The 27819-nt window shown below is 35.9% G+C and overlaps 3 protein-coding genes across 5 annotated transcripts in view; 1 reads left to right on the forward strand and 2 right to left on the reverse strand.

The window, feature by feature from the left end:
* The window catches only part of LOC127862326 (replication termination factor 2-like), a 38908-nt gene extending 17484 nt beyond the window's left edge, over window positions 1–21424 (forward strand). Inside the window, exons 3-7 of the mRNA XM_052401410.1 lie at window positions 17669–17759; window positions 18123–18259; window positions 18897–18975; window positions 19751–19864; window positions 20719–21424. Coding sequence (XP_052257370.1) covers window positions 17669–17759; window positions 18123–18259; window positions 18897–18975; window positions 19751–19864; window positions 20719–21078 — 781 coding nt within the window. The 3' untranslated portion in view covers window positions 21079–21424. The remainder of the gene's footprint in view (window positions 1–17668; window positions 17760–18122; window positions 18260–18896; window positions 18976–19750; window positions 19865–20718) is intronic.
* On the reverse strand, window positions 9320–11564 carry LOC127862317 (cytochrome P450 3A24-like). Its single transcript, XM_052401393.1, has one exon. The coding sequence runs from the start codon at window positions 11362–11364 to the stop codon at window positions 9823–9825; it is 1542 nt and encodes a 513-aa protein (XP_052257353.1). The 5' UTR covers window positions 11365–11564; the 3' UTR covers window positions 9320–9822.
* A 1069-nt stretch (window positions 21425–22493) lies between the features above and the next one.
* LOC127862319 (NIPA-like protein 2) overlaps window positions 22494–27819 on the reverse strand; it is a 35736-nt gene continuing 30410 nt past the window's right edge. For all 3 annotated transcript variants that reach the window (XM_052401399.1, XM_052401401.1, XM_052401400.1), the window contains exon 11: window positions 22494–27477. In XM_052401399.1, the coding sequence (XP_052257359.1) occupies window positions 27275–27477 (203 nt within the window). In that variant the 3' untranslated portion in view covers window positions 22494–27274. The remainder of the gene's footprint in view (window positions 27478–27819) is intronic.

Consider the following 27819-nt stretch of genomic DNA (forward strand, 5'->3'; position numbering starts at 1 on the left):
TTCCTTCAGATATTGCTTTCATATTTGGTATTCATGTGTATCTGAACAAGACCTTTCCGTGCGCATAATTTTTTTTACCCCTTTGACCTTGACCTTGAACTCGGGCCAGTTTTCAGGATTTAAAATTTGCGACCGCGTTTCGAAAAAGGCTCATAACTACTGTGTCCCTTCAGATATTGCTTTCATATTTGGTATTCATGTGTATCTGGACAAGACCTTTCCGTGCGCATAATTTGTTTTACCCCTTTGACCTTGAACTAGGGCCAGTTTTCAGGTTTTGAAATCTGTGATCGCGATTGGAAAAAGGCTCAAAACTACTGTGTCCCTTCAGATATAGCTTTCATATTTAGTATGCATGTGTATCTGGACAGCACCTTTCCATGCACATGCAATTGTTTACCCCTTTGACCTTGAACTTTGGGTCAGTTTTTAGGTTTTGAAATCTGCGACCGCAATTCGAAAAAGACTCATAACTACTGTGTCCCTTTAGATATTGCTTTCATATTTGGTATGCATGTGTATCTAGACAACACCTTTCCATGCGCATAAATTTTTTTACCCCTCTGACCTTGAACTTGAACTTAGAGGCAGTTTTCAGGTTTCGAAATCTGTGACCGCGATTCGAAAAAGGCTCATAACTACTGTGTCCCTTCAGATATTGCTTTCATATTTGGTATTCATGTGCATCTGGACAAGACCTTTCCATGCACATACATATTTTTACCCCTTTGACCTTGACCTTGAACTCGGGCCAGTTTTGTGGTTTTGAAATCTGCTACTGCGATTTGAAAAAGGCTCAAAACTACTGTGTCCCTTCAGATATTGCTTTCATATTTGGTATGCATGTGTATCTGGACAGCACCTTTCCATGCGCATACAATTTTTTACCCCTGTGACCTTGACCTTGAACTTGGGATCAGTTTTCAGGTTTCAAAATCTGCGACCAGGATTCGAAAAAGGCTCATAACTACTGTGTCCCTTCAGATATTGCTTTCATATTTGGTATGCATGTGTATCCAGACAACACCTATTCATGCGCACACAATTTTTTACCCTTATGACCTTGACCTTGAACTTGTGGTCAGTTTTCTGGTTTCGAAATCTGTGACCGCGATTTGAAAAAGGTTCATATCTACTGTGTCCCTCCAGATATTGCTTTTATATTTGTTATGCATGTATATCTGGACAACACTATGGGCATAACAAAATATACCTCTGTGACCTTGACCTTGAACTTGGGGCCAGTTTTCAGGTTTTGAAATCTGCGACTGCGATTCGAAAAGGCTCATAACTTCTGTGTCCTTTCAGATATTGCTTTCATATTTGGTATGCATGTGTATCTGGACAACACCTTTCCATGTGCATAAAAGGTTTGCCCCTGTGACCTTGACTTCGAACTTGAGGTCAGCATTCAGGTTTCAAATGTGCGACTGCGATTCGAAAAAGGCTCATACCTGCTGTGTCCCTTCAGATATTGCTTTCATATTATGGAACGCATGTGTATCTGGACAAGACCTTTCCATGCACATCAAATTTTTACGACTGTGACCTTGACCTTGAACTTAGATTAGATTTCGAAATCTATTTTGTGGTTATCTACCCAATCAGAAGAATTGCAAGCATTTTCATCGGACAAAGGAATTATTCAACAATGAAGCTTGTGTATTGAAAACACATAATATTATAGTGTTACACAATAGTGGTGCAGAGATGTATTTAGTAGTAAATTGTTTGTGTTAACTCATCTGTGAAATGGTTTAGCTCATCCATCTAATGTTTATACAAGGGATTATAAAATATTGGCGCAAAGGGACACCTGTATATGAGAGAAGAGATACAATGCAGTCAAGCATAAAAAGCATGAGAAACTCATGGAATAGAGCCTCAAGAATCTATAAAAAGGCTGAAACTTTCAATTTGTTTAATTACACTTTTAGACTCATTACTGAAAATCTGTCAAATTGTTCAAGTGGGAAAAATGTGAGAAACAATTTAAAGCAAGATGGACTTGGAACAGGCACTGCAAAGACAGACATGAAATTCAACATTTTCATTGTTGTGTACAAAATTGTGATAGAAAATTTCTGAGACGCTACTATTAAGTCAACCATTTAACCTAAAAACATAACTTTTCCAAAACAGAAGCAAGAAGATTGGCTATAAGAGAGCATCTTCAGCCATCTCATAAGTCATTCCAATGAGGATGACATGTACATAATGGACGTCAGTGAAGTTGATTCAGTATTAGATTTGTTAGGAGAGCAGGATGAGGAGGAGAAATTAGGGTATAGATTTTCACTCATTTTTATACGCCCGTTTTTAAAAACAGGACGTATTATAGTTTCACCCTTGGCGGGCGGGAGGCGTCCACAGCAGTGTCCGCTCTCTAATTCAAATAGTTTTCATCCGATCATAACCAAACTTGGTCAGAAGTTGTGTCTAGACAATATCTAGTCATGCCGGGTCAAAAACTAGGTCACGGGGTCACTAAGTGCATTTCAAGGATTAAGCATGGTGTCCGCTCTCTAATTGAAGTAGTTTTCACCCGTTCTTCACCAAATTTGGTCAGAAGTTGTGTCTAGATGATATGTAGGTTAAGGCCAAATATGGGTCATGCCGTGTCAAAAACTAGGTCTGTCCACTCTCTGATTGAATTAGTTTTCATCTGATCTTCACCTTATTTGGTCAGAAGTTGTGTCTAGATGATATGCAGGTCAAGTTCGAATATGGGTCATGCCGGGTCAAAAACAAGGTCAAGAGGTCACATAGTGCATTTCAAGCATTAAGCATGTTGTCGTCTCTCTAATTGAAGTAGTTTTCATCTGATCGGCACCAAATTTAGTCAGATGTTACATCTAAATGATATCTAGGTCAAGTTCAAATATGGGTCATGCCGGGTAAATATCTAAGTCTCGAGGTCACTTAGTGCATTTCAAGCATTGAGCATGGTGTCTAAAACCTTCAAACGGGCGTATCTTGTCACAGTTTGGCACTCTTGTTTAGGTTATTTTACATTTACTTCTTTATACTGAACATCTTTTATGACAATACGGTCAATCTCAACTATGCATGGCCCCATTACCAACCCTGGGGCGCCCCTGGGTCAAACATGCAGCGTGGGGATACGCGTCGGCCTCTGCCGCGCCATTTCTAGTTTGTTATCACAACAACAGATCGACCGCTGTAAAAGCTTATCCAGTCAACTAAGATGCATGAACTTTCACAGTTTTGATAGTTCTCTGTTCGGAAACCGAATTATTACATCGCCTTGCAGGATAGTAACCAATATGAACCCGCACATTGTATGTACATATGCAGTAGTTTATGTAAGCGATGAAATGACATCATTATGGGCATGTAATTTACACACAAAAAAGTTAACATGTGCAACACAGACCAACCGTAAATATGAATTCTATTTGCTCTAGTAGGTTATACTGTTAACATGTTTCGTGTTTCAAAACCCTTTAACAATAATTCTCCAGTCGATGCACGATTTATTATGCTCCCCCAAAAAATTTTGGGGGGTGCATATAGTTGCCCCTTCATCTGTCCGTCCGTGTGTCTGTCCATGCACTATTTGTGTGCGGGCCATTTCTCAGCAACTTATGACTGGAATTCAAAGAAACTTTATGGGAAGCTTCACTACCAAGAGGAGATGTGCATATTATCAGCGGGTTCTGGTCGGATGATTTTTCACAGAGTTATGGCCCTTTGAAATTTTCCATTAACTGTACATACATGGCTTAAAGTGTTACAGTTTTTTCCGGAAGTTCCGGCTTTTTTTAAGCCCCGGAGGTCGATCTCTCAATTCGTCCAGAATCGATGAGAAAGTTGGGGGGGGGGAGGGGGGGGGGGTAAGGGTAGGTGGTAGGTCCGCTGGTCCTCAAATATTTCCAATCGAAACCGAGATCTAAAGAATCTTTAAAAGATTGCGTATCTGCATGTATAACACGTTTGCGAACTGGAATCGATAGCCATGGCCACTAAAGGGGCCTGTTTAACAGATAAGTGATAATAAACTCCTTCACTTGCACCCGTACGTCCATTATGCAAATGGTGGAAGTCCCTTGGACGTCCGATAATCCGCATGTACTCTATTTACTAATACACAGCACGTACAAATGTCAACAGTTAATCAGGTTATTCAGACCGTTAACTCCGCCTAAGAGGTACTTACTCAATGAAATTCTCAGCGAGTGGCCAATATTGATTTTTCCAGCTGTCAATCAAATTCTTCTTGGTAAGCGCATCAGCCAATCAGGGCTCAGGCTGCCGAATACACGCCGACCCCACGTGAAGCTGTATACAATAATATTACGAAGTTTTTATTCAGCAATAAAATATTTAAGTCCACGCTTTCCCCGAGAAAAAATGATGTGACGTTGTACATGAAGTCTAATTTTTGCATGATTTCCATTTGTACATGAAATACACGAGAAACGTTTATTTGTCGCTAGAATTTTGTTAACTTTCCATGAATAATAAAATCTGGAAATGATTTCGGATAACATGTTTACTTTTACGCATTTGAAAATACTAAAATTGAATAATGTATTTTGTTATATCAATGGCCTTAACACATAATGCAATTAATAGTTAAATAACGTGTTTTGAGATTGCCTAACTATGCATATACAGTGTACATGTATAATGGTCTACGTGCATGAATGACCTGACAAGTTATATCGCGATTCGGAATGAAGTGTACTCCGTAAAATTATAAGAAAGAGGCGTTTTTATTCTCTGAAATTCGCTTTCACTTAGGCAAACTTTTCTGAAAGGAGGTATGTGTAACATTTTAAATTCGGCCGTTGATTTGTTGTCATTACTAAATATGAACAGTCCTCTATGCGCTCAAATCACATCATGTGATTAACGCATGTTCAATGGGAATTCCCTCATCCCACAATTCAATGTTTATATTCGTAATAATACTGGATTATCGGGTAATGGATAGAGTTGGAACATGTACCTATATTAAACGGAAGCGCTGCTACATGTATTAAGTGTAATTGTAGTGATATTTGTTTTCCATAATTAATTATCAATCAAGATTCTTTCATCAGGGTGTGTTTATAGTGTATAGTGAAATGTGTTCCAACAATCCATAAAGTGATGTGTGTCTTCACCAAACAATATCGTCGTGTTTTTATAAATAGATAATAAGATATAGTGATATGTTAAGTTTCCATCAATTGGTTCTGATTTGAATTCTTTGAATTTTTACCTTTAAATATTTGTTTTTGGTAAAAGGTAAGCTTTGGAGCTTATGAAGACAAGAAACAAGAAATGGTCTGCAGCTGTATAAAAAATGCAATTGGTGTATAAGATATGATTTTTTTTCTCACTCATTCTAAATTCTAATATTAATTTCTGGACTAAATTTTTGTTCCAAATTTAAAGCCAGGATAGTGCATTCCTTGGCCATCTAAAATGCTATTTTCCAGGAGCTTCCAGGGGCCTTCGGCCCCCTGGGCCCCTGACCAGTGCAGCTGTATAAAAAATGCAATATGGTGTATAAGATATGATTTTTTCTCACTCATTCTAAATTCTAATATTAATTTCTGGACTAAATTTTTGTTCCAAATTTAAAGCCAGGATAGTGCATTCCTTGGCCACCTAAAATGCTATTTTCCAGGAGCTTCCGGGGGCCCCATGGGCCCCTGACCAGTGCGACGCCATTGAGCTGACTGGGGGCCTTCCAGCCCCCTGGCCCCCCAGGGTTGTTTAGGCTTTTTCAACCTTCCTCACTTTTAGCCATGTACATATAGTGCAATTCTTGTCCAGGCTATTTCTCAGCAACTAATGACTGGAATTCAATGAAACTTTATGGGAAGCTTCACTACCAAGAGGAGATATGCATATCATCAGCGGATTCTGGTCGGATGATTTTTCACAGAGTTATGGCCCTTTGAAATTTTCCATTAACTGTGAATTTAGTGAAATTCTTGTCCGGGCTATTTCTCAGCAACTAATGACCGGAATTCAATGAAACTTTATGGGAAGCTTCACTACCAAGAGGAGATGTGCATATTATCAGCGGGTTTTGGTCGGATGATTTTTCACAGAGTTATGGCCTTTGAAATTTTCCATCAACTGTACATATAGTGCAATTCTTGTCGGGGCTATTTCTCAGCAACTAATGACCGGAATTCAATGAAACTGTATGGGAAGCTTCACTACCAAGAGGAGATGTGCATATTATCAGCGGGTTCTGGTCGGATGATTTTTCACAGAGTTATGGCCCTTTGAAATTTTATATAAAAAATTTCTTGTCCCCCCCCAACTACTGTGCCCTCAAGACGTTTCCTTTTATTAGCTCACCTGAGCACAACGTGCTCATGGTGAGCTTTTGTGATCGCCTTTTGTCCGTCACGCGTCGTCCGTCGTGCGTCGTCAACACTCTAGAGGCCACATATATTGTCTGATCTTCATGAAATTTGATCAGAACATTTGTCCCATTGATACCTCGACTGAGTTCGAAACTGGGTCATGCTTGGTCAAAAACTAGGTAAAAAAAAAGAGAAACCTTGTGAACACTGTAGAAGTCACATTTGATGCCCAATCTTCATGTAACTTTGTCAAAATGTTTGTCTAAATGATATGTTGGTTGAGTTCAAAAATGGTTTCGGTCCATTGAAAAACATGGCCGCCAGGGGGCGGGGCAGTATTCCTTATATGGCTTTAGAGAAACCTTGTGAACACTCTATAAGTCACAATTTTTGCCCAATCATTATGAAACTTGGTCAAAACATTGGTGTCATTGATATCTCGGACGAGTTCGAAAATGGTCCAGATCGGTGAAAAAACATGGCCGCCAGGGTGCGGGGCAGTTTTCCTTATATGGCTATAGTAAAACCTTGTTTACACTCTAGAGGCCACATTTATTGTCCAATCTTCATGAAATATGGTCAGAAGATTGGTCTGTATGATATCATGGATGAGTTCGAAAATGGTTACATTTGCTTGAAAAAACATGGCTGCCAAGGGGCGGGGCATTTTTCCTTATATGGCTATATATGGCTATAGTAAAACCTTGTGAACACTCTAGAGGCCACATTTATTGTCCAATCTTCATGAAATTTGCTCAGAAGATTGGTCTCAATGATATCTTAGATGAGTTCAAAAATGGTTACGTTTGCTTGAAAAACATGGCTGCCAAGGGGTGGGTCATTATTCCTTATATGGCTATAGTAAAATCTTGTTAACACTCTAGAGTCCACATTTATTGTCCGATCTTCATGAAACTTGGTCAGAAGATTCATCCCAATAATATCTTGGACAAGCTAAAAAATGATGCCCGTTGGTTGAAAAACATGGCTGCCAGGGGGCGGGGCATTTTTCCTTATATGGCTAAAGTAAAACCTTGTTAACACTCTAGAGGCCACATTTATTTTCCGATCTTCATGAAATTTATAATATATAATATATATTTTATTATATGTACATTGTATAACATGGAAAAAGAAGTTTGAGAAGAATTATATTTTAATTGGAGTCACATTGAATGCTATACTAGAGTTGATGGAGCAAACCACTTGTTTTTTATTCAATAAATTTGAAACTCCCTCACCATGAAGAGTTGATGTGCAAAATCTACAGTGATCACACATTCCTTTTGCCTTTGAACATAGCTTACAATCATGTGAAGGTGTATAAGTCACATTTTTGCCAAAGCTCTTGTTATCCCTCGCCATAGGCGGAGGGATATTGTTTTGGCGTTGTCCGTCCATCTGTTCGTCCGTCTTTCCGTCCGTCCATCCAGCACTTTTGTGTCCGCAGCCATATCTTGGAAGTGCTTTGGCGGGTTTCATTGAAACTTGGTATGAGTATATATATGGATAAGAGGATGATGCACGCCAAATGGCATTGTACACCATCTGTTAATAACGGAGTTATGGCCCTTTGTATCTTGAAAAATTGCTTTTTTGAGTGTCAAATATAACACTTTTGTGTCCAGAAGCATATTGGCGATGGAAATCAATTCAACGAATTTGCTTGTTTATCTTAGCTTTTAGATGTGACAGTTTAATGTCACAGCTAGTTGACAGTTGAATGATGTCAATCCTTGGCCAAAAATAAAAACACTTTATGAAATGTTCATAACCATAATTAGTTTGAGAAAAATGCAAGAACGGCCTAAAAAAGTGCAAGACCAATTCAATAACAATTTTAGAAATGCAAAGTGAGATTTTTCAAGAACTTCTGAAACTATTTAGTTCAAGAATTAGTTCAAGTGCCTTACAGTTTAAGAAAAGCTCTTGAAAATGTAGTTCTTTAATTATTCTTTAATTCTGAAAACTGCAAGAACTGTTATTAAACTTATAATTGTTCTTGGTTCAAGCACAGTTCTTGAACTGTAATTTTCAAGAGTTCAACAACAATTATCATTTGGACTCTTTAAGTCTTCTTGAATTGTTTTTGCATCAGGAACTGTATATAGTGTATTCAAGAAGAGTTCAAGACATTTTTTTCAGTTAATAATCTTGTATTAGATTGTCCTTAAATCTGCAAACAGGTACTATTTCAGAACTTTCTTAGGATATGTAATTTCTTCTGTAAAAGTGCAAAGTAACTTTCGCCAAGATATCAAGAACATTTAAACAACATACAATATTCAGGATATGTTCATATTGTTAATTAAAGCCGTTCCAGAATCTTTCTTTATACATATTCTTGAAATTAATCAAAACAGATGTTCTAAAAACATGATAGTTACAGTTCTGGTACAGTCTTGCACAGTTCTTTAACAGTGTTTAAAGACAAGAACTGAGTTTTGCCTAGGAAACTAATCTTATTATGATGCCTATTTTGTTCTTTATTCGTTATTGAGCATGTTCTAAGAGCGATAAAAGTAGGAATTTGTAAGATTGTTATTGCTTAAAAAAAATAATTTAGATGTGGATATCGCGAAGGTTACATATATAATAGTGTGATTCATCTGTGTTTATAATTTTAGAATGTAACTAGAGCCATGTACTTGTAGACTATCCCTGTGTTACACAAACATACAAACACAACAAATTTACGCAAATGCATAATATTTACACTAAAACATAACATTTACACAAACACATAACAATTTCACAAACACAGAACATTTACACACTCACATAACATTACACAAATGCATAACATTTACACTAAAACATAACATTTACACTAAAACATAACTTTACACTGAAACATAACATTTACACAAACACATAACATTTTATAAATAAACAAGATTGTTTTATAAGTTAAACTTATTTTATATAAACGTGTTCAAATGACAATGTAAATGAAAAATATTTATTTGCATATATGTAGCATGTATGTTAGCAGTGATGCTTAAATATGACATTTTTACACAAAAATAAACAAATTATATATTCAACAACATAATCATTGATAATATGATATACATATTAGATTCAAAATTCTGAAAATATTTGTAAATATGTTGAGAAAATCTCATTTTTAACAATACATTGGTTTTACATATTGCAATATTTTGAATAATAGTGTTTGTTGATCAAAATCTGAGATGCTATGTAATGATGTATTGCAAACAAATTCATAAAATTGTTTCCTACAGAAAAACCTTTTTCAATTGCCTAAATAGGGGTTATATTGCCACACTTTAATATATACACAGTCAATAATTTTAAATGCAATCTTAAACTTTGTTGGCATACTTTTTTGTCAGCATTTTATTATTTATATTTATATGGTGTGTTAAATTTCTTAATTATAATGTAACAAATCATGAATATAGCATGATACTATAATTAATTATTGTAAACAGGAAATACTGACTGTCAAACATTCCTGCATTCAGCTGCATTTTCTCAGAACTAATTTCATGCCACCAACGGGTCTACAGAACACGTGCTTTTCAAGTTTGGGTGGTATCTGAAGACCCGGAGACGGCCCAATGGTAAACCTCTGCAGTATCTTCACAAGGGTCATCTTTAACTCCATTTGTGCGAACCTCATTCCGAGGCACGTCTTTGGTCCAACCCCAAAGGGAAGGTATGTGTTGGGCTGAATATCTGCCTTTCTTTGTGCAGAGAATCGCTCGGGGTCAAATTTTTCTGGGTCCGGCCAAAATTCGGGCAGCCTATGTAAAGTAAAGATGGGGACGTTGATGGAGATGTTTGCAGGGAACGTGTACTTGCCTATTGTTGTTGTCTTGGTGTTTTGGCGGTTGATTCTGGTCACTGGAGGATATAAACGAATTGATTCTGATACAAACATGTCCAAAGAGGTGAGCAATTGAATATTGTCATAGGTAGGATTGGCTGCCCCAATTTTGTCTTTTATCTCTTTACGGATCTTCTCTTGGTGGTTTTGATTTGTGGCTAGGAAGTAACTTGTAAAGATTAGCGCTGTGGATGTTGTGTCATTACCTGCAAACAAGAACATCATTGCATTTGCAATTATTTCTTCGTCAGTCATTCCTCTACTTGGTTTTAGTTCCTGATTGCCATCTTCATGGTGTGTTACCTCTAAGCCTTCTTTGGTTGTGTTGATCATGAGTTGCAACAAATCTTGTTTCGTGCTTCCGATGTCTTCTTTTCTCTCCTGTATCACCTTACGTAGACATTTGTCAATGTAGCTGATGGCATTTGTGTCATTGTAGTCAAAATCAAAGAAGTTGTAAACTTTTTTCAAGTCGGGTATCAAAAACACTAGTATGAGCATAGGGTTTTTCTCCAAGCTGAAGTTCAAAAGTTTGGACACTTGCGTTTTTAATTCCATTGTTGCGGCATCTGCTGAGTCTATTTCAACACCAAGTGCAGTCTGACAGATGACTTCCAAGGTTAGATTCCTAAAAACTGGAACCATGTCAAGTACACAATCATCCTGATCATTTACCTGGCCAGAAATTTGTTCAATAGCTCTGTCAACTGCTCCAGTTATGATGTCCTCCATTTTTCTGAGTTTTCCAGAAGTGAATGAAGGAGACATTGTCGTCCTTAGAAACTTCCAATACTCCAGATTTGTAGATAGCAGTATTGTCCGTTCCCAGAATTTTGATATTCCAGCGCCTTGACTTCTAGAGGGGAACTCTGGGTAGCGTTTGACGAAGATTTCACGAATCAAGTCTGGATCCGTTAGGAAGACTGTTGGAAGATTTCCAAGAAAAAAGCCAACCACTTTTCCATACTGCAATGTTACATCATACTCACTTTGCATTACACCATTTTTCGTCATGTATTTGAAACCACCTATGAATGCTGCCGGCTTAATTGCTGGTATTCCACTTCTGTCAAAAACTCTATGTTTTTTGGAGGTATACAAATAAAACAAAACCACCAGCACTATTAACAAAATGAGCCACATTGGCATTTCCAGTAATCCCAGCAGAAGCATTTTGTATGATAGCAGTTTCTATTCAATAAGAGTATTACCTTTTAATTCACATTTCACATATGTTCTTCACTTAAAAAAGATAAAACTACTTTAACTATTAATCAAAATGTTTGATTCACACAAGCTGTCATACAGTCAGTTACATTTATTGATAAATCTGAGATCTACAGTTCACTTCACATAGATGTGGCTTTGTATTTCAGCCCACAGCCTGAATAGGTTTTCTATCTCTGTTTTGCACACTCCATCATGAACAATGTTCTGCTTCAAGAAGTTTTCAAAGTTTACATAAATGGGTTAATCCTGTTGTACAAATGGAAAAATGATTTTTGAATAATACAACATGCTTACTTTTTTTGTCGTATTTTTTATTGTCTTAATAAGAAGTTTGAGTTTTTCCAATATTATATTGCGTTTCTGTAAAAAGCTTTACACTAGATTAGTTACATCATTTGGATATTGAAGGCTGTTATATCTTTATATTTATATTTTTGAATTGCAAATGCATAATTTTGTTTATTTGTATACAATGTATTCATGTCGTCATATCATGGTATATCTCACTCTGTCTGTGCAAGCTTGGTCAATTTAAGCTAGGAAATGAGCTGTATTATAATTTAGAAATTAATGTTTACTTTATCATTGTTTATCATCTTATCAATAGTAATTTGCAGTCCTGATCTGTGGGAATCAAACTGTGAGGGCATTTATTGGAAAGAAAGCCTAATGCATCGGATTGACAAAGAGTTGTTGATCGTCTGATTAACCATTATAATGTGAATATTATTATGATTTTAACACAAATATTTGTGCAATGCAATAGCGAAATATATTTTACTATGTTGTTCTCCGGATTGGAACTTTTTTCAACATTAAGCTCACAAGAACAACAATGCTTATTTTGTTGTTTGTCTTTGTGAAGATCAACAAGTTAGAATATTTGGGATACCCACTCAAACAAACTTTTGCTGTTTATTTTCTTTCAGGGAATAATGGATAGATGTAATAAAGTATTTTGAAGTTTCTAAATTTAAGTGTGAAGAGAATCTTTAATAAATCAACACATTATTTTACATAAATTTGTATTTGAAGCTATCCTTAAATCATGAAATGAATAAAGCAACACACAAACAAAGCATTATAAGTGTGTATGTTTCTAAAATATTTGGAATTCTCAGCCATTAATAGGAAAAGATAATCATATATTGACAAATTATGAACTTGCTTCTGTCCGCCTCTGATTAATGATCTACATGTGTACCTATAAAAAAGGTGCAATGTTCTAGCAAAAATCTGTAACTTGCCTTTAATTACTACAACCATAACAAAGTGTATACTTGATAAAACATCAATGTCTTTCCATCTCCGTATTCTTACATTGAAAGCATGATGGTAATGATTTTGAAAGCAGAAAAAGAATCTTTACAAACATATTAAGTTAAGTATTAAATTAGAAACGTGTTAAAATCCTTTTTAATGCATGTTGTTGTCACTTCAATTTAAAAACAAACTAATGTTTACTTGAGTATTGTTTATAAGTAGACAACACTAGTTCATGCCATAAATATGGGTTAAATTCCTTATTCAGAGCTGAACATTGTAATTTATTTATAGAAAAAACAACAATATATGGAAAATCATTTTATAAACAACATGTGAAAAAGCATACTGCATAATGTGAAATGTACAATGTTTGAGTGGGCATGTGTATGACACTTGATATTCCTTACTTATAATTAGGTATCAAAGCAAACGTGTCTGATTGAAAAATTCAATTCAATTTAGATGAAGTTTAAAATGAAATGCATAAGGCTTTGCTATTACTTCAGATTTGCCCTTCAAAATATGTTATGAGACAAGATTTATTCAAGTGGAAAATAGATATGTTTAGCCATTTTGGTGAACTATGACTGATTGTATATAGCAAGTCATAAATCTATCTTCTCATATCCGGGAGGGGGGGGGGGTAAAATTTGACAACAATTGGAAAATTTGTTTATGATCATTCCAGGATTCGCGAAAAATGTTTAGGAAAAACAAATGTATACATTACCAACTATTTTTGTAAGACTTTGACTAAGTATATACTTCATTTTAAATCCCGTATAGAAATTCTATCTATTGAGTCTTTTTTTTTAAATGATAACACATAATATTCCTATTGAAAATGTTGGGCAAAAAAGAAATTAGGCATCAAAGTTAATAGAGTAAAGTATAAATACAAACATTTTTCTTAATATGTTAGATTAACCATGTAACCTGATACACTGTTACAAAAAAAGTACTCTGCCTAATAGTTATGTTTCAGTGAATAGCTTTCTTTTCATCATGAGCAATGTAATGCAAATAAAGCGATTTAGCCTTTTCTATATGATGTAAAGGTGTTGGTTTGCCCATATTATATGGCTTGTAGTTTTGGAGGGTATTGTGTAAAATTGTGAGTTCATTTCACAATATTCAGCATCATGTTACATGAACATAGTCATTAGGTGCTCTTCTGAGAGTTGCATTTGTAGCTCACCTGAGAATGGTGAGCTTTTGTGATCGCCTTTTGTCCGTCATGCGTCGTCCGTGGTCCGTCGTGTTTGGTCAGAAGATTTGTCCCAATGATATCTTGGATGAGTTCAAAAATGGTAACCTTTGCTTGAAAAACATGGTTGCCAAGGGGCGGGGCATTTTTCCTTGTTTGGCTATAGTAAAATCTTGTTGACACTCTAGAGGCCACATTTATCTTCCGATCTTCATGAAACTTGGTCAGAAGATTCATCCCAATAATATTTTGGACGAGTTCGAAAATATTTGATGCCGGTTGGTTGAAAAACATGGCCGCCAGGGGACGGGGCATTTTTCCTTTTATGGCTAAAGTAAAACCTTGTTAACACTCAAGAGGCCACATTTATTTTCCGATCTTCATAAAACTTGCTCAGAAAGATTTGTCCCAATTATATCTTGGATGAGTTCAAAAATGGTAACCTTTGCTTGAAAAACATGGCTGCCAAGGGGCGGGGCATTTTTCCTAATACGGCTATATATGGCTATAGTAAAATCTTGTTAACACTCTAGTGGCCACATTTATTGTCCAATCTTCATTAAACTTGGTCAGAAGATTTGTCCCAATAATATCTTGTTATCTCAGGTGAGTGACTTTGGGCCTTTCAGGCCCTCTTGTTATTTATTGTTACCACAATGTATAAAGTATCATAAGTAATATTTAAATACCAATTATTTATTGGTGTTTTTAAATTTTGCTTCTCCATTTTTGAACATTTTTAGAACAGGAAATATGTACCAGTTTTTTTTCCTTCAAAGTTTGCTTTTAAAACTTGTACAGTGTATTTATATGTATACATATTGCTTATTATGCCCCCCTTCGAAGCAGAGGGGGTATATTGCTTTGCTCATGTCGGTCGGTCGGTAGGTTGGAAGGTCGGTCGGTCCGTCCGTCCACCAGGTGGTTGTCAGACGATAACTCAAGAACGCTTGGGCCTAGGATCATGAAACTTCATAGGTACATTGATCATGACTTGCAGATGACCCCTATTGATTTTGAGGTCACAAGGTCAAAGGTCAAGGTCACGGTGACCCGAAATAGTAAAATGGTTTCCGGATAATAACTCAAGAACGCATACGCCTAGGATCATGAAACTTCATGGGTAGATTGATCATGACTCGCAGATGACCCCTATTGATTTTGAGGTCACTAGGTCAAAGGTCAAGGTCCCGGTGACCCGAAATAGTAAAATGGTTTCCGGATGATAACTCAAGAACGCATACTCCTAGGATCATGAAACTTCATGGGTAGATTGATCATGACTCGCAGATGACCCCTATTGATTTTGAGGTCACTAGGTCAAAGGTCAAGGTCACGGTGACCCGAAATTGTAAAATGATTTTCGGATGATAATTCAAGAATGCATATGCCTAGGATCATGAAAATTTATAGGTAGATTGATCATGACTCGCAGATGACCCCTATTGATGTTCAGGTCACTAGGTAAAAGGTCAAGGTCACAGTGACCCGAAATAGTAAAATGATTTTCGGATGATAACTCAAGAACGCATATGCCTAGGATCATGAAACTTCATAGGTAGATTGATCATGACTCGCAGATGACCCCTATTGATTTTGAGGTCACAAGGTCAAAAGTCAAGGTCACGCTGACCCGAAATAGTAAAATGATTTTCGGATGATAACTCAAGAAAGCTTTTGCCTTGGATCATGACACTTCATAGGTACATTGATCGTGACTTGCAGATGACCCCTATTGATTTTCAGGTCACTAGGTCAAAGGTCAAGGTCACAGTGACAAAAGTCGTATTCACACAATGGCTGCCAGTACAACGGACAGCCCATATGAGGGGCATGCATGTTTTACAAACCGCCCTTGTTTGAACCTTTGTCTTAAATATATCAAACACAGTTCTAAATAGACTGTACTGATATGTGTACTGATATTCACATCAAGCTTTCTTTAAGTACTCATATGCCAAACTCTGACTTTCTGACTGTACTAATGTGCCGTCTAGCTTTCTGACAGTTCAGACTGATGTGTTTATCAGACTTTCTGTTTGTTTCTTTTTACTGATCTGGCTTTCTGACTGTTCAGATATATGCCCATATCACTGTATGTCGTACTGATTAACCCATGCATCTGGGTAGACTGTACAGATATGCCCATGTGATTTTCTGTCTGTACTGATTTGCCTTTTAGACTTTCTGTGTCTACTTATATGCCCTTATTACTTTCTCTACCGATCTTCCTTGACTGGCTTTCTGATTGTTCATTATGTGCCTCTATAACTCTGACTGTAATGATATGGCCATCTGACTGTACTGATATGGATATCTTAGTTTGTGACTGTACTGACATGTCTATCTTAGTTTGTGACTGTACTGATATAGCTATCTTAGTTTGTGACTATACTGATATAGCTTTCTTAGTTTGTGACTGTACTGATATAGCTATCTTAGTTTGTGACTGTACTGATATAGCTATCTTAGTTTGTGACTGTACTGATATAGCTATCTTAGTTTGTGACTGTACTGATGTGGCTATCTTAGTTTGTGACTATACTGATATAGCTATCTTAGTTTGTGACTGTACTGATATAGCTATCTTAGTTTGTGACTGTACTGATATAGCTATCTTAGTTTGTGACTGTACTGATATGTCTATCTTATTTGATACTGTACTGATATGGCTATCTTAGTGTGTGACTGTACTGATATGGCCATCTTAGTTTGTGACTGTACTGATAAAGCTATCTTAGTTTGTTACTGTACTGATATGGCTATCTTAGTTTGTGACTGTACTGATATGGCTATCATAGTTTGTGACTGTACTGATATGTCTATCTTATTTGGTACTGTACTGATATGGCTATCTTAGTTTGTGACTGTACTGATGTGGCTATCTTAGTTTGTGACTACATGTATACTGATATAGCTATCTTAGTTTGTGACTGTACTGATATAGCTATCTTAGTTTGTGACTGTACTGATATGTCTATCTTATTTGGTACTGTACTGATATGGCTATCTTAGTTTGTGACTGTACTGATATGGTCATCTTAGTTTGTGACTGTACTGATAAAGCTCTCTTAGTTTGTTACTGTACTGATATGGCTATCTTAGTTTGTGACTGTACTTATATGGCTATCATAGTTTGTGACTGTACTGATATAGCTATCTTAGTTTGTGACTGTACTGATATAGCTATCTTAGTTTGTGACTGTACTGATATGTCTATCTTATTTGATACTGTACTGATATGGCTATCTTAGTGTGTGACTGTACTGATATGGCCATCTTAGTTTGTGACTGTACTGATAAAGCTATCTTAGTTTGTTACTGTACTGATATGGCTATCTTAGTTTGTGACTGTACTGATATGGCTATCATAGTTTGTGACTGTACTGATATGTCTATCTTATTTGGTACTGTACTGATATGGCTATCTTAGTTTGTGACTGTACTGATGTGGCTATCTTAGTTTGTGACTACATGTATACTGATATAGCTATCTTAGTTTGTGACTGTACTGATATAGCTATCTTAGTTTGTGACTGTACTGATATGTCTATCTTATTTGGTACTGTACTGATATGGCTATCTTAGTTTGTGACTGTACTGATATGGTCATCTTAGTTTGTGACTGTACTGATAAAGCTCTCTTAGTTTGTTACTGTACTGATATGGCTATCTTAGTTTGTGACTGTACTTATATGGCTATCATAGTTTGTGACTGTACTGATATGCCTATTTAACTGTTTGACTGTACTGATATGCCCAGCTGGCTTACAGATTGTACAACAAGGAGTCTGCCCTTGAGTTCCTGATTGACAGAACCAAGTTTGAGTGTGCCTCCAGCTTTGAACATCTCCGTGGTCTCAAGGTAACACATGGTGATGGTATGAAATCAATGTCTACCCTAAATCACTGGTTATAGTGTTATAGTGTGTGACCTTGAAATTATCATTGAGGCATCAATTATTATATTTGAATTTTAGAATTCTCCAAATTACTTATATTGAAAATCATTTCAGAAAGCATTCTTTTTTTCAATAAACATCAAATTTGTAACATAACAATTATTTTGTTTATAATTAATAGCATACTCAAATTAAATGCTGCTTTTCTAAGAGAAAAAAAAACACTATGGACAGTACGTGATTAGCGTAATTAAGTTACATGCATGTAAGCATTTTTGTCACTTAATTTGACATTTTCTACAGAAGCAAATTTGTCAATGTTGCAGGACTTGAAGGAACTGAATTTGACAGAGAATCCCAGCTACTCTCGCCCCCAGTCCATGAAAGGTGACGGCTATGTGGACATACAGGACACCAAGTACATCTGCCCTGTGGTGGGCATTGAGATGAACGGCAAACACAAGTATGTCACATATCTATGATTGGTACATATGACCTCTATTGCATGCACCAAGTTGGAAAACTGAGCTAAAGTGAGTTCTTTTATCTGGGATAACCCTTTTACCAACAATGCATCTTACTATTAAAAAAAAAAATCACATAAAAGAAATATGGATTGTCCTTATTCATTTTATTCAGTCTGAACATGAAAACCATTGATTACACTTGACACAGATTGTTGTAACCTTTAATGAGCTGCTTATTCTTTCTCCAGCAAAGATAACAGTTGGGTGTGTTGGGTCAAGAGTTGTGCTGTACTTGCGTTGTCTGCTCTTTGATAGAGAATTACTGGGTTTGATTCTCACTAAGGCAGCATTTTTCAGGTCTTTTGACAGACACCAAGTACTGTTCTTCCGAATGCACAGTTGAACGCAATCAAAATCACGTAACATGTTAAAAGTGAACCAATTATTGTGTATGAACTAAGCAATTGCTGTATCTAATACCCTTTATGTTTCTCTAGAACTGTTTCAGGAATTCCAAATCTGTAGGTCAACTCTTTAAACAATCAAGGCATAACTACCTGTACTAGTATATAGTATATTTACTTATATATAACAGTATAGCAAATAAGTAACTATTACTGTTGTATTTGTCAGGTTTGCCTGTCTGTGGAGCTGTGGATGTGTGCTGTCAGACAGAGCAATGAAAGAGGTCAAGGGAGACAAATGTCACAAGGTGAATAGTTGTAGTAAGAATGCTCTCCCATGATAGGCAAAATAATATTTGGTAAAAAAAATTCTTCGTTCAACCGTTAATGGCTGTTAGACATTGAAGTTTCCAGAAACACGTCTAGAGTATTTCAGACATTTCATCTTTATGTTTTTGTTGATGCAAGTAACAGACAAGTGCTCTTTTTAAATCATAGGTAGAGACAACCCAGCAATCTAACAACTGAGTCGCATTCTGAGAAAACTGGGCATAACGCATGTGCGTTAAGTGTCATGCCAGATTAGCCTGTGCAGTCCGCACAGGCTAATCAGGGACAACACGTTCCACCTAAATTGGATTTTTGCTATAAGGAGACTTCATTTAAACGAAGTGTTATAAAAGCGAAAGGGGTTGTCCCTGATTAGCCTGTGCAGATTGCACAGGCTAATCTGGGACAACACTTTACCCACATGCATTATGCCCAGTTTTCTCAGAACACGACTCAACTGATCATCTAGCATCCATCCTGCCGGGCTCCTCGGTATGAGATGAGCCTCTTACTGGAAGAACTGGGCTTGATGCATGCCGTTAAAGTGTCATCCCAGATTAGCCTGCTGTGTAGTCCGCTTAGGCTAATCAGGCACGACTCTTTCTGCCTAGACAGACATTTTGTTTTAAATATAATTCATATAAACAAAAAAATCATTAAAAGCAGAAAGTGTCATCCCTGTTAAGCCTGTTTGGACTGCACAGGCTTATCTGGGACCACACTTTTCGTGTATGCATTTGTACTTGTTTGCAGTGTGGAAAGCCTTACCAGCCTGAGGATGTGATCACACTGAACTGTGCCAATGAGGAGGTGGAGGAGCTGCAGAGCCACATGACACAGAGGCGCCTACAGCAGAAACTGGACAAGGTCACCTTTTACATGAGCAGCAGCATGCGAAAATGGGTCTTCTGCCATATGTGGCCAGCATAGCTATGGTTCAGTCTAGTCAGGAGCTATCCTGTCCGCTATTAAGTCAAACAAGGGTTGTGGTCTCATTAGAAGGCAAGGTAGCACCTGACTAGACTGCAAACATGTGCTTGCTGGTCTTGAGCTACATTGGCTGCATGTGGCATAAGAACCATTTTCTCATGATTTTGGCTCCTTTTTTGTTCAGTGTGTATATACTACTGATATCAGGATTCAGGATTGTTAATTAATAAGTCTAATAAAAACCAAGTGGCCCAAATTTTGTGGGCTTATTTATATCCCACAATTATGGATTGTTGTAATTAATCTTGTTTCTCAAAAATAGTTACCATTTGTAAATGTAAGTGACAGTGATGGAGTATCCTTCAGTGAATTAATATATGAACTTTTTTTCATATATTTTTTTTTTGCAGTTTCTTTAGGGAAGTGTTAGCTGGCTTAAAAGTCAGGTTAAGTTTAGTTTTCTTCATAATTTCTAATACATATATCGTGCCAAATCACGCCACTTAAGCTATTTTTAGTTACAGTAGAAACTGACAAAAACTTAATAAATAAATTGGCATTTATCTGTCATAAAGTAGATATTTATTATGTATAAGTATTTTTGAAAGTATGCATTATTAGGAAAATTGGATACTGTAAAACTGACCAGTGTACAATGTGTTTGTATTTAGCAGAATAATGCATTAAACTATGCTCAACTAGTCATATGTAGCTTATATGGGTATGAAAACAGTTCTGATATAGACATGCAGGTGTTGGGAAATCAAAAACATTTAATGTATGTTTTACAGAAATCAAAGAAGGCCAAGAAACAAAAACTTGAGACTGTGCCCTCTGAATCCTCCTTAGAGAGTGGTCCCAGCACCAGCAAGCAGCCAAAAATGGAGAAACCAGTCACGAAAGATTCAAAATTGACCAATGGGAACAAGGTTTCCAAGGTGGTTGCTAATGGCAGTCAGAAGCCATCCAATGGGATCATAGGTGCCACAGTGAAAAACCCACTAGGTACCAGCCTAGATTTGCCCACCTCTGGTAGTATTCAGAAGGACCCCAAGACCAGTGCAACCTACAAATCCTTGTTCACATCCAGTGACAAGGCCAAGAACCAGATGAAGGGACATTGGGTTACGTGTAATCCTTACTGGAACTGAACTGTCCTTTGTATATGTAAATATGGTGTGACATTATGCATTGAGTAATACCTGACATAAATGAGCAAAAGAGATAAAAAGAACATCATTAAAGACGATGCTGACTAAACGTTGAAATTCATGTATTTACTTTCTGAGCCGTCCTGATAAAACTTATTTTGCTCTGATACATGTTGAGTTTTTATCCACCAAAAAAGACATGCTAATTTTTGTGCTTTGTGTTAATAATATAAATTTGTTGAATATCTTGTAAATGTCGAGTACAGCAGATGTCACTTTTTAATCATTTTTAATTTGTTAACATGTATAATGAATGTAAATTGCAAAATAAACATTTCTTTGGAAATTTACATCTTTTATGCATTTACTAGTCTTGCACCAGTTTTAATCGTTCGGGGTTTGTCTTTGAAAAATTGGGCTGAATGCACGTGCATCAAGTGTGGCTCTGGATCGGCCTGGGCAGTCTGCACAAGTTAACCCTTTGCATGCTGGGAAATTTGTTGTCTGCTGAATTTCTAAAATAAGCATTTTCTTCGATTTTTTTTTCAAAGCATACTATCACAATAGCAAACAGTTTTGATCCTGAAGAGACGCCATGTTCTGTGGCTTCTCATCTGGATCCAAACTGTTTGCAAAGGCCTTTAAAATTCAGTTCCAGGACTGAAAGGGATAATCCAGGATGAAACAAGTGAATTTATGTTTAGAAGATATCCACTGAAACCTATAACACCACACAGAATAAAGGTGTACTGGATAAGTCTGTGCAGTATACACATTTTGCCTTCAGTGGATTCATCTTTTATGTTTAAAAGAGATTTTCTTGTGATAGAAAATTCTATGAAGAATACTGTAAATGTATGAAGTCCTTATGAGGCCCATCTCTTTTGTCTCTGCTATTAGAACCTGCAGGTTGGCATAAATTATTAAAATTAAAAGTGAAATTAAAGTTTTTGACATCTTATTTATTATGATAATAAATAAGATGTCAAAAACAAATTTCACTTTTGATATTTAAAATAGAATCGTTTCCCATTAAAGTTACAACATATGTTTAAAGTTTTATTTCACATGACTATTGCCAAGCAATATATGTCCCCTACCGGCTCCACCATTGTCCGAAATTCCACCATTGTCAGAATTTTATTTTTATATTTGTTGCCATAGCAATCAGAATTTTTGACGTAGGAACAAAATGAAATGACGTGCATAATGTCTATATTGCCATCTATCCATGTTTCAAGTTTCATGAAAAAATATTAAGAACTTTTAAAGTATCGCAGGATCCAGAAAAGTGTGACTGACTGACAGACTCACAGAGTGCAAACCAGAAGTCCCCTCCGGTGAAACCGGTAGGGGACAATAAGTTAACAAACTTGTGAAGAAAGAGGTCATTTTAAGAAGTGAAAACTTTCCTCTTGTGTCAAAAAAGGCAAAATAAATCTTTATTTTCTAAACAATCAACATCAATAAAAAAAAAATCAAATATGTAGTATATAATCATTTGAAACAAACACAATCATTATGATATCTTACAATTATGTAACAATACATACCGTTACATAAATTACTTATATGCAAAATCATAGCAGATACATGTAATTACCCATTTCCTTCTATTATTCCGATCTATAACATATCACAATACATCAGGTTTATGTACAATACACAATATTTCTACAACTGGTCCCAAACAATACATTAAATAATATGTAATTCTCTAATAACTTAATAAGTAAATTAAATCATTGTTAAAGCTGTTACCAACTTGTCTCATAAAAAAACTCAAAGAGACTTGATATACCGCTTTCCATTAAAATAAAAATACAAAACATACTTAATGGTCATTATTGAGTTTAAGTATTTGATGTTAGCACAAACAAATATCTCCAGACCTAAGAAAAAAAACAGATTTGAAGCTATCAAATAACTGAAGTATTGAAGCTTATGCTAAGGATCTATGAGAATATTTAACCATAAATGAGAACAGTAAGCACATATGAGCAGCAACATGAGAAAACCGGGCTTAATGCTTGAGCCCAAAGTATCACCCCAGATGACACTTTCCCATTTCATAGATTTGTTCATTTAGAGGAAGTCTCTTCTGAACTGAAATCCAGTCTAGGAGCAAAGTTCCATCCCTGATTAGTTAGTGCAGATTTCCTTACTAAAATCCAGTCTAGGAGCAAAGTTCCATCCCTGATTAGTTAGTGCAGATTTCCTTACTAAAATCCAGTCTAGGAGCAAAGTTCCATCCCTGATTAGTTAGTGCAGATTTCCTTACTAAAATCCAGTCTAGGAGCAAAGTTCCATCCCTGATTAGTTAGTGCAGATTTCCCAGATAATTACTATTATCTGAAACTGAGATATAACCCTTTCTCTCTCAGACGCCAAGTGTAAATGGCTATGTGCCAACGGCATAAAACCAGAACAACCTGCGAGTAACTCGCAGTCTGTTAAGGTTTTATGGTGTTTGCTGCTCATCAGTATCTAAGGGTTGGAAATGAAGCCTTTAAAACTTGAATCTAGCAAGAAAGGTCTTTAACTTAATTTAATTTTCTGAGGGACTACAAATGCGTCAAAATAACATATCTAAGTGGTAAAAAGATAATCTACAATAACACATGTGGAAGTATCAGAAACAACAGATCTGAATATTGGTATAATAACTGACAACACAACTATGTCCTTCTGAAGTGATATACTTTCCTTTAAATATTGAGAAGATCCCAAAGTTTCCTTGAAGAACGCCATACCAGTGTTTTTGTGAATGCACATGCGAATTGTCCTTGAAAATGAAACCAGTTTATTTTCAACTTTCACTTGTTTGATTAATAATAGGCATATCTCTTTGACCCCCCCCCCCCCACTTCCATTTCACCATCACACTTTGGTTATAAACATATTCTCAGGAGGACTATATATTACAATTTTATTGAAAGTACAAGAGTAAAATAAAATTAGGACTGTTAACTGTTAAAAGCATATGTTATCAAATAATCAAATCATTTAAACAAGGCCCTGAATAGCTCACCTGACTAACCAAATACAATCCCAACCCAGATTTCATCAAGATGAACATTCTGACCAAATTTCATAAAGATTAGATGAAAACTGTGACCTCTATTGTCTACACAAGGTTTTTCTATTATTTGACCTAGTTTTTTACCTAGCGACCTAGTTTTTGATCCCAGATGACCCAAATACAATACCAACCCAGATTTCATCAAGATAAACATTCTGACCAAATTTCATAAAGACTGGATGAAAACTGCAACCTCCATTGTCTACACAAGGTTTTTCTATTATTTGACCTATTATGTGACCTAGTTTTTGACCTAGTGACCTAGTTTTTTACCCCAGATGACCCAAATACAATCCCAACCCAGATTTCATCAAGATGAACATTCTGACCAATTTTCATTAAGATTGGATGAAAACTGTGACCTCTACTGTCTACACAAACAAATTGTTGACGGACGGACGCACACACACATACGAACGCCGGACATCACACGGTCACATAAGCTCACCATGTCACTTCGTGACAGGTGAGCTAAAAACAATGAATGTGGCAAATTATCTAAACCTACATGCAATAAAAATAAACATCTCATTTTATAACTATTCAAATTTTCATCCCCTACCAACAATAATTAAAAGATTAGCAGTTATAAACAATAAATCAAAAACATGAATTTTGATTCAGGAAGTGAGTGGAATGTTACCTCATAATATCAGAAAACAGAAGGAACATGGTTTTATATGATATAGAAATGTCATATATTTACAATAGGTTTATGATAACGTTAAACATAAACATTGTATTTGTTTTACATTGTACTCTCAAACACTTTCTGAAGTCTAACACTTGTGATAATAAACTGTATGATAATAAACTTTTGTCAGTTTAAAAAAAATCAAACGTTTCTAATAATTCCACTAATAGGCATAAAGAAAACAGTACACATGCAGTGAAATTCTCAACCGAGACTTAAACAAATCATATACAGTGCACACGGTGATGCACATTAATGTATAAACAACACATAATATCATTAGTCACCATAACTGGGTAGATTCCATTATTCTATTTCTAAGGCTATCACAGTTTAATTGTGAAACTATTTTATGTGCTTAAAAATTGTTTATCACATACAATGCTTTGACACATATCTGTCTGTATGTACAATTGTTCACAGTATATTGAAAACTTATTTTCAACGAGAGGTCTCAAGTATTCATCATGCTCATAATCAATACATATTCTTGAAACTTGAAGATTTACAACATATCCTATCTAAAACTAGTATACACTCAAACTCTTTGCATGTTATAATGAACACTTAACATTGTTGTAATTATGCTTATTGTGCAACCATGAACAAAATGAACCCAAAATACCTACAAATCAATCAACACAAGTCAATTAACACACAATTGGACAAATAACAAATCAAGTAAATTCATCTTAATACAAATACAATAATGTCAATATTAACCCATTTATGCCTAGCATCTAGAAAAAAGGTCTTGGCAAACAGCGTAGACCCGGATGAGACGCCACATGATGCAGCGTCTCATCAGGGTCTGCGCTGTTTGCTTAAAGGAATTTATGTAAGAAATATTCTTAATATAGAAATAAATATACTAGACATCCCTAATTTTGGAAACAAATTGATCCAATTTAGAAGGATGGGAGAGTCCACAAGGCATAAATGGGTTAAGAATTGTAATCATCAAATATTATGGATCACACGAGGATGTATACCGGTACACATAATGAACTCAAATAATACATCAAAATAAAATAATACTTGGCCAAACCCTATTGTTTCTAACAGCATCCCAACAAGGTTAAATTAAGCTACATGTTACTATTGATTACATCACTTCTGAATCTAATCACTCCTTAAGTTTAATATATCAGCAGAAAATGTTATATTTATGTTAAAGTTTATATCAACAATAGGGCAATTATGCTTTGGTGCTCACATGAGTTTAAATTTCACACTTTGACCTAGTGATCTAGTTATTGACCCCACTTTACCTATATTCAAACATGGGATGGATATTGTCAGTATTAACATTCTGACAACTTTTCCTCAAGATGGAGTAATAAATATGGCTTTAGAGTGGTAACACGACTGATAACATTTGACCCTGTGACCTTATTTTTTGACAAAATTGTCCCAGATTCAAACTTGTCCAAGAACTTGTCAAGATAACTTATCTGCCAAAGTTTCATCAAGACTGAGTCATACATATGGCTTCTAGAGTGAAACAAAGTTTTTCATAAAAATGATCTGTTGACCCAGTTTTTGGATGCGTGTGAGTCAGATTCAAACTCAGCCTTGATATTTGAAGATGAACATTGTCAAATTTTCATCAACATTAATTAAAAATTATCATTCTAGATTGGTAACAATGTTTTTCTTAGATTTGTCTGGTGACCTAGTTAATTAACACTTGTAATCCAGGTTAACACATGGTCATGATTTTGTAAAGGTAACACTTTTGAACTTGGCTGAGGTATAATTGGAACAAAGGTTCTCAGCAAATTTCATGACATGGCAAAAAAATTGTGTTTACAAGCCTTTCATTGAAGATGACCTATTGATCTAGTTTGTGACTACATTTTTTTACAACTCGGCATTAATGTTCCAACCAAGTTTCATGAAGATTGGTAAATAAATGTGGCCTATAGTGTTTACAAGGTAAATATTGATGAAAGATGACAGATGTATAACAACAGGCAAAAGGTGATCACAAAAGCTCACCAAAAGCACGTTATTCTCAAGTAGGTTAATAAAAATAAACTACTTAAGTTTTACCTTCAAATAAATATACACTTAAAGCTCTTTCAGCAACAATATGATAAAATACCCGCAAATAGCAAATGGAACATTTCAAAAGTAAATAAATATATTAAGCAGGAAGAAATATGCATTCTGATCCTAATAACAAAGTTTTATTTGAAGCACATGTACATGTTGTAATCTTAAGGTGGTCAAATAAGTTCTAAGTACTGTCTGGCCTATTTATACCAGTGAAAACGTCTCAGATAACACTAAATAATTTACACACAAATTTCAAACAAATCAACAAACATAAAATATCACCATCCTATAACCAAAGAAAAAAATTTGGCCACATAATGCTATTTAACCACTGTGTTTTTCAGTTGTGTCTGCCCTATTCAGTTGTCTGCCCCATAATTCCTTGTGTACAACACGCTACCGTTGGTTTCCTTCGTCGTCGTGTACAGCGTCTCCTGTGAAGAGTCTGAGTCTTCGGCATCGGAGCCGACAAACGGGCGCCTCATCTCCTCATCAGTGTTGAGGTGGCTTGTGTAACCTGACGGCTGAACTTTGCCTACATTCACAGTAGCGCAGAGCCACGCTGGAAAATTTAAAAATAGGCTTGGATTGCGATGTAATAAAGCCCCATTCTGGGAAACCTAGTTTACAACAAGAGACTTCCTTTCAACACTTTAAACAAAAAAAACCATAAAAGTGGAAAGTGTTGTCCCTGATTAGCCTGTGCAGACTGCACAGGCTAATATGGGACAACAATTTTCGCATATGCCGATGCCGATCATGTAACCAGACAGCTGCACCTTGCCTACGTTCACTGTAGCCCAGAGCCACGCTGAAGAATAGCAATAGCTTCTAGCCGTCTTTTGCGATGTTATTGTTGATACTTTTGTTGGGGATTTATGTTGTTTTTTTTCAGTCGTCCAGA

Source organism: Dreissena polymorpha, chromosome 16, assembly GCF_020536995.1.
Source record: "Dreissena polymorpha isolate Duluth1 chromosome 16, UMN_Dpol_1.0, whole genome shotgun sequence".
In the NCBI taxonomy this organism is placed as follows: domain Eukaryota; kingdom Metazoa; phylum Mollusca; class Bivalvia; order Myida; family Dreissenidae; genus Dreissena; species Dreissena polymorpha.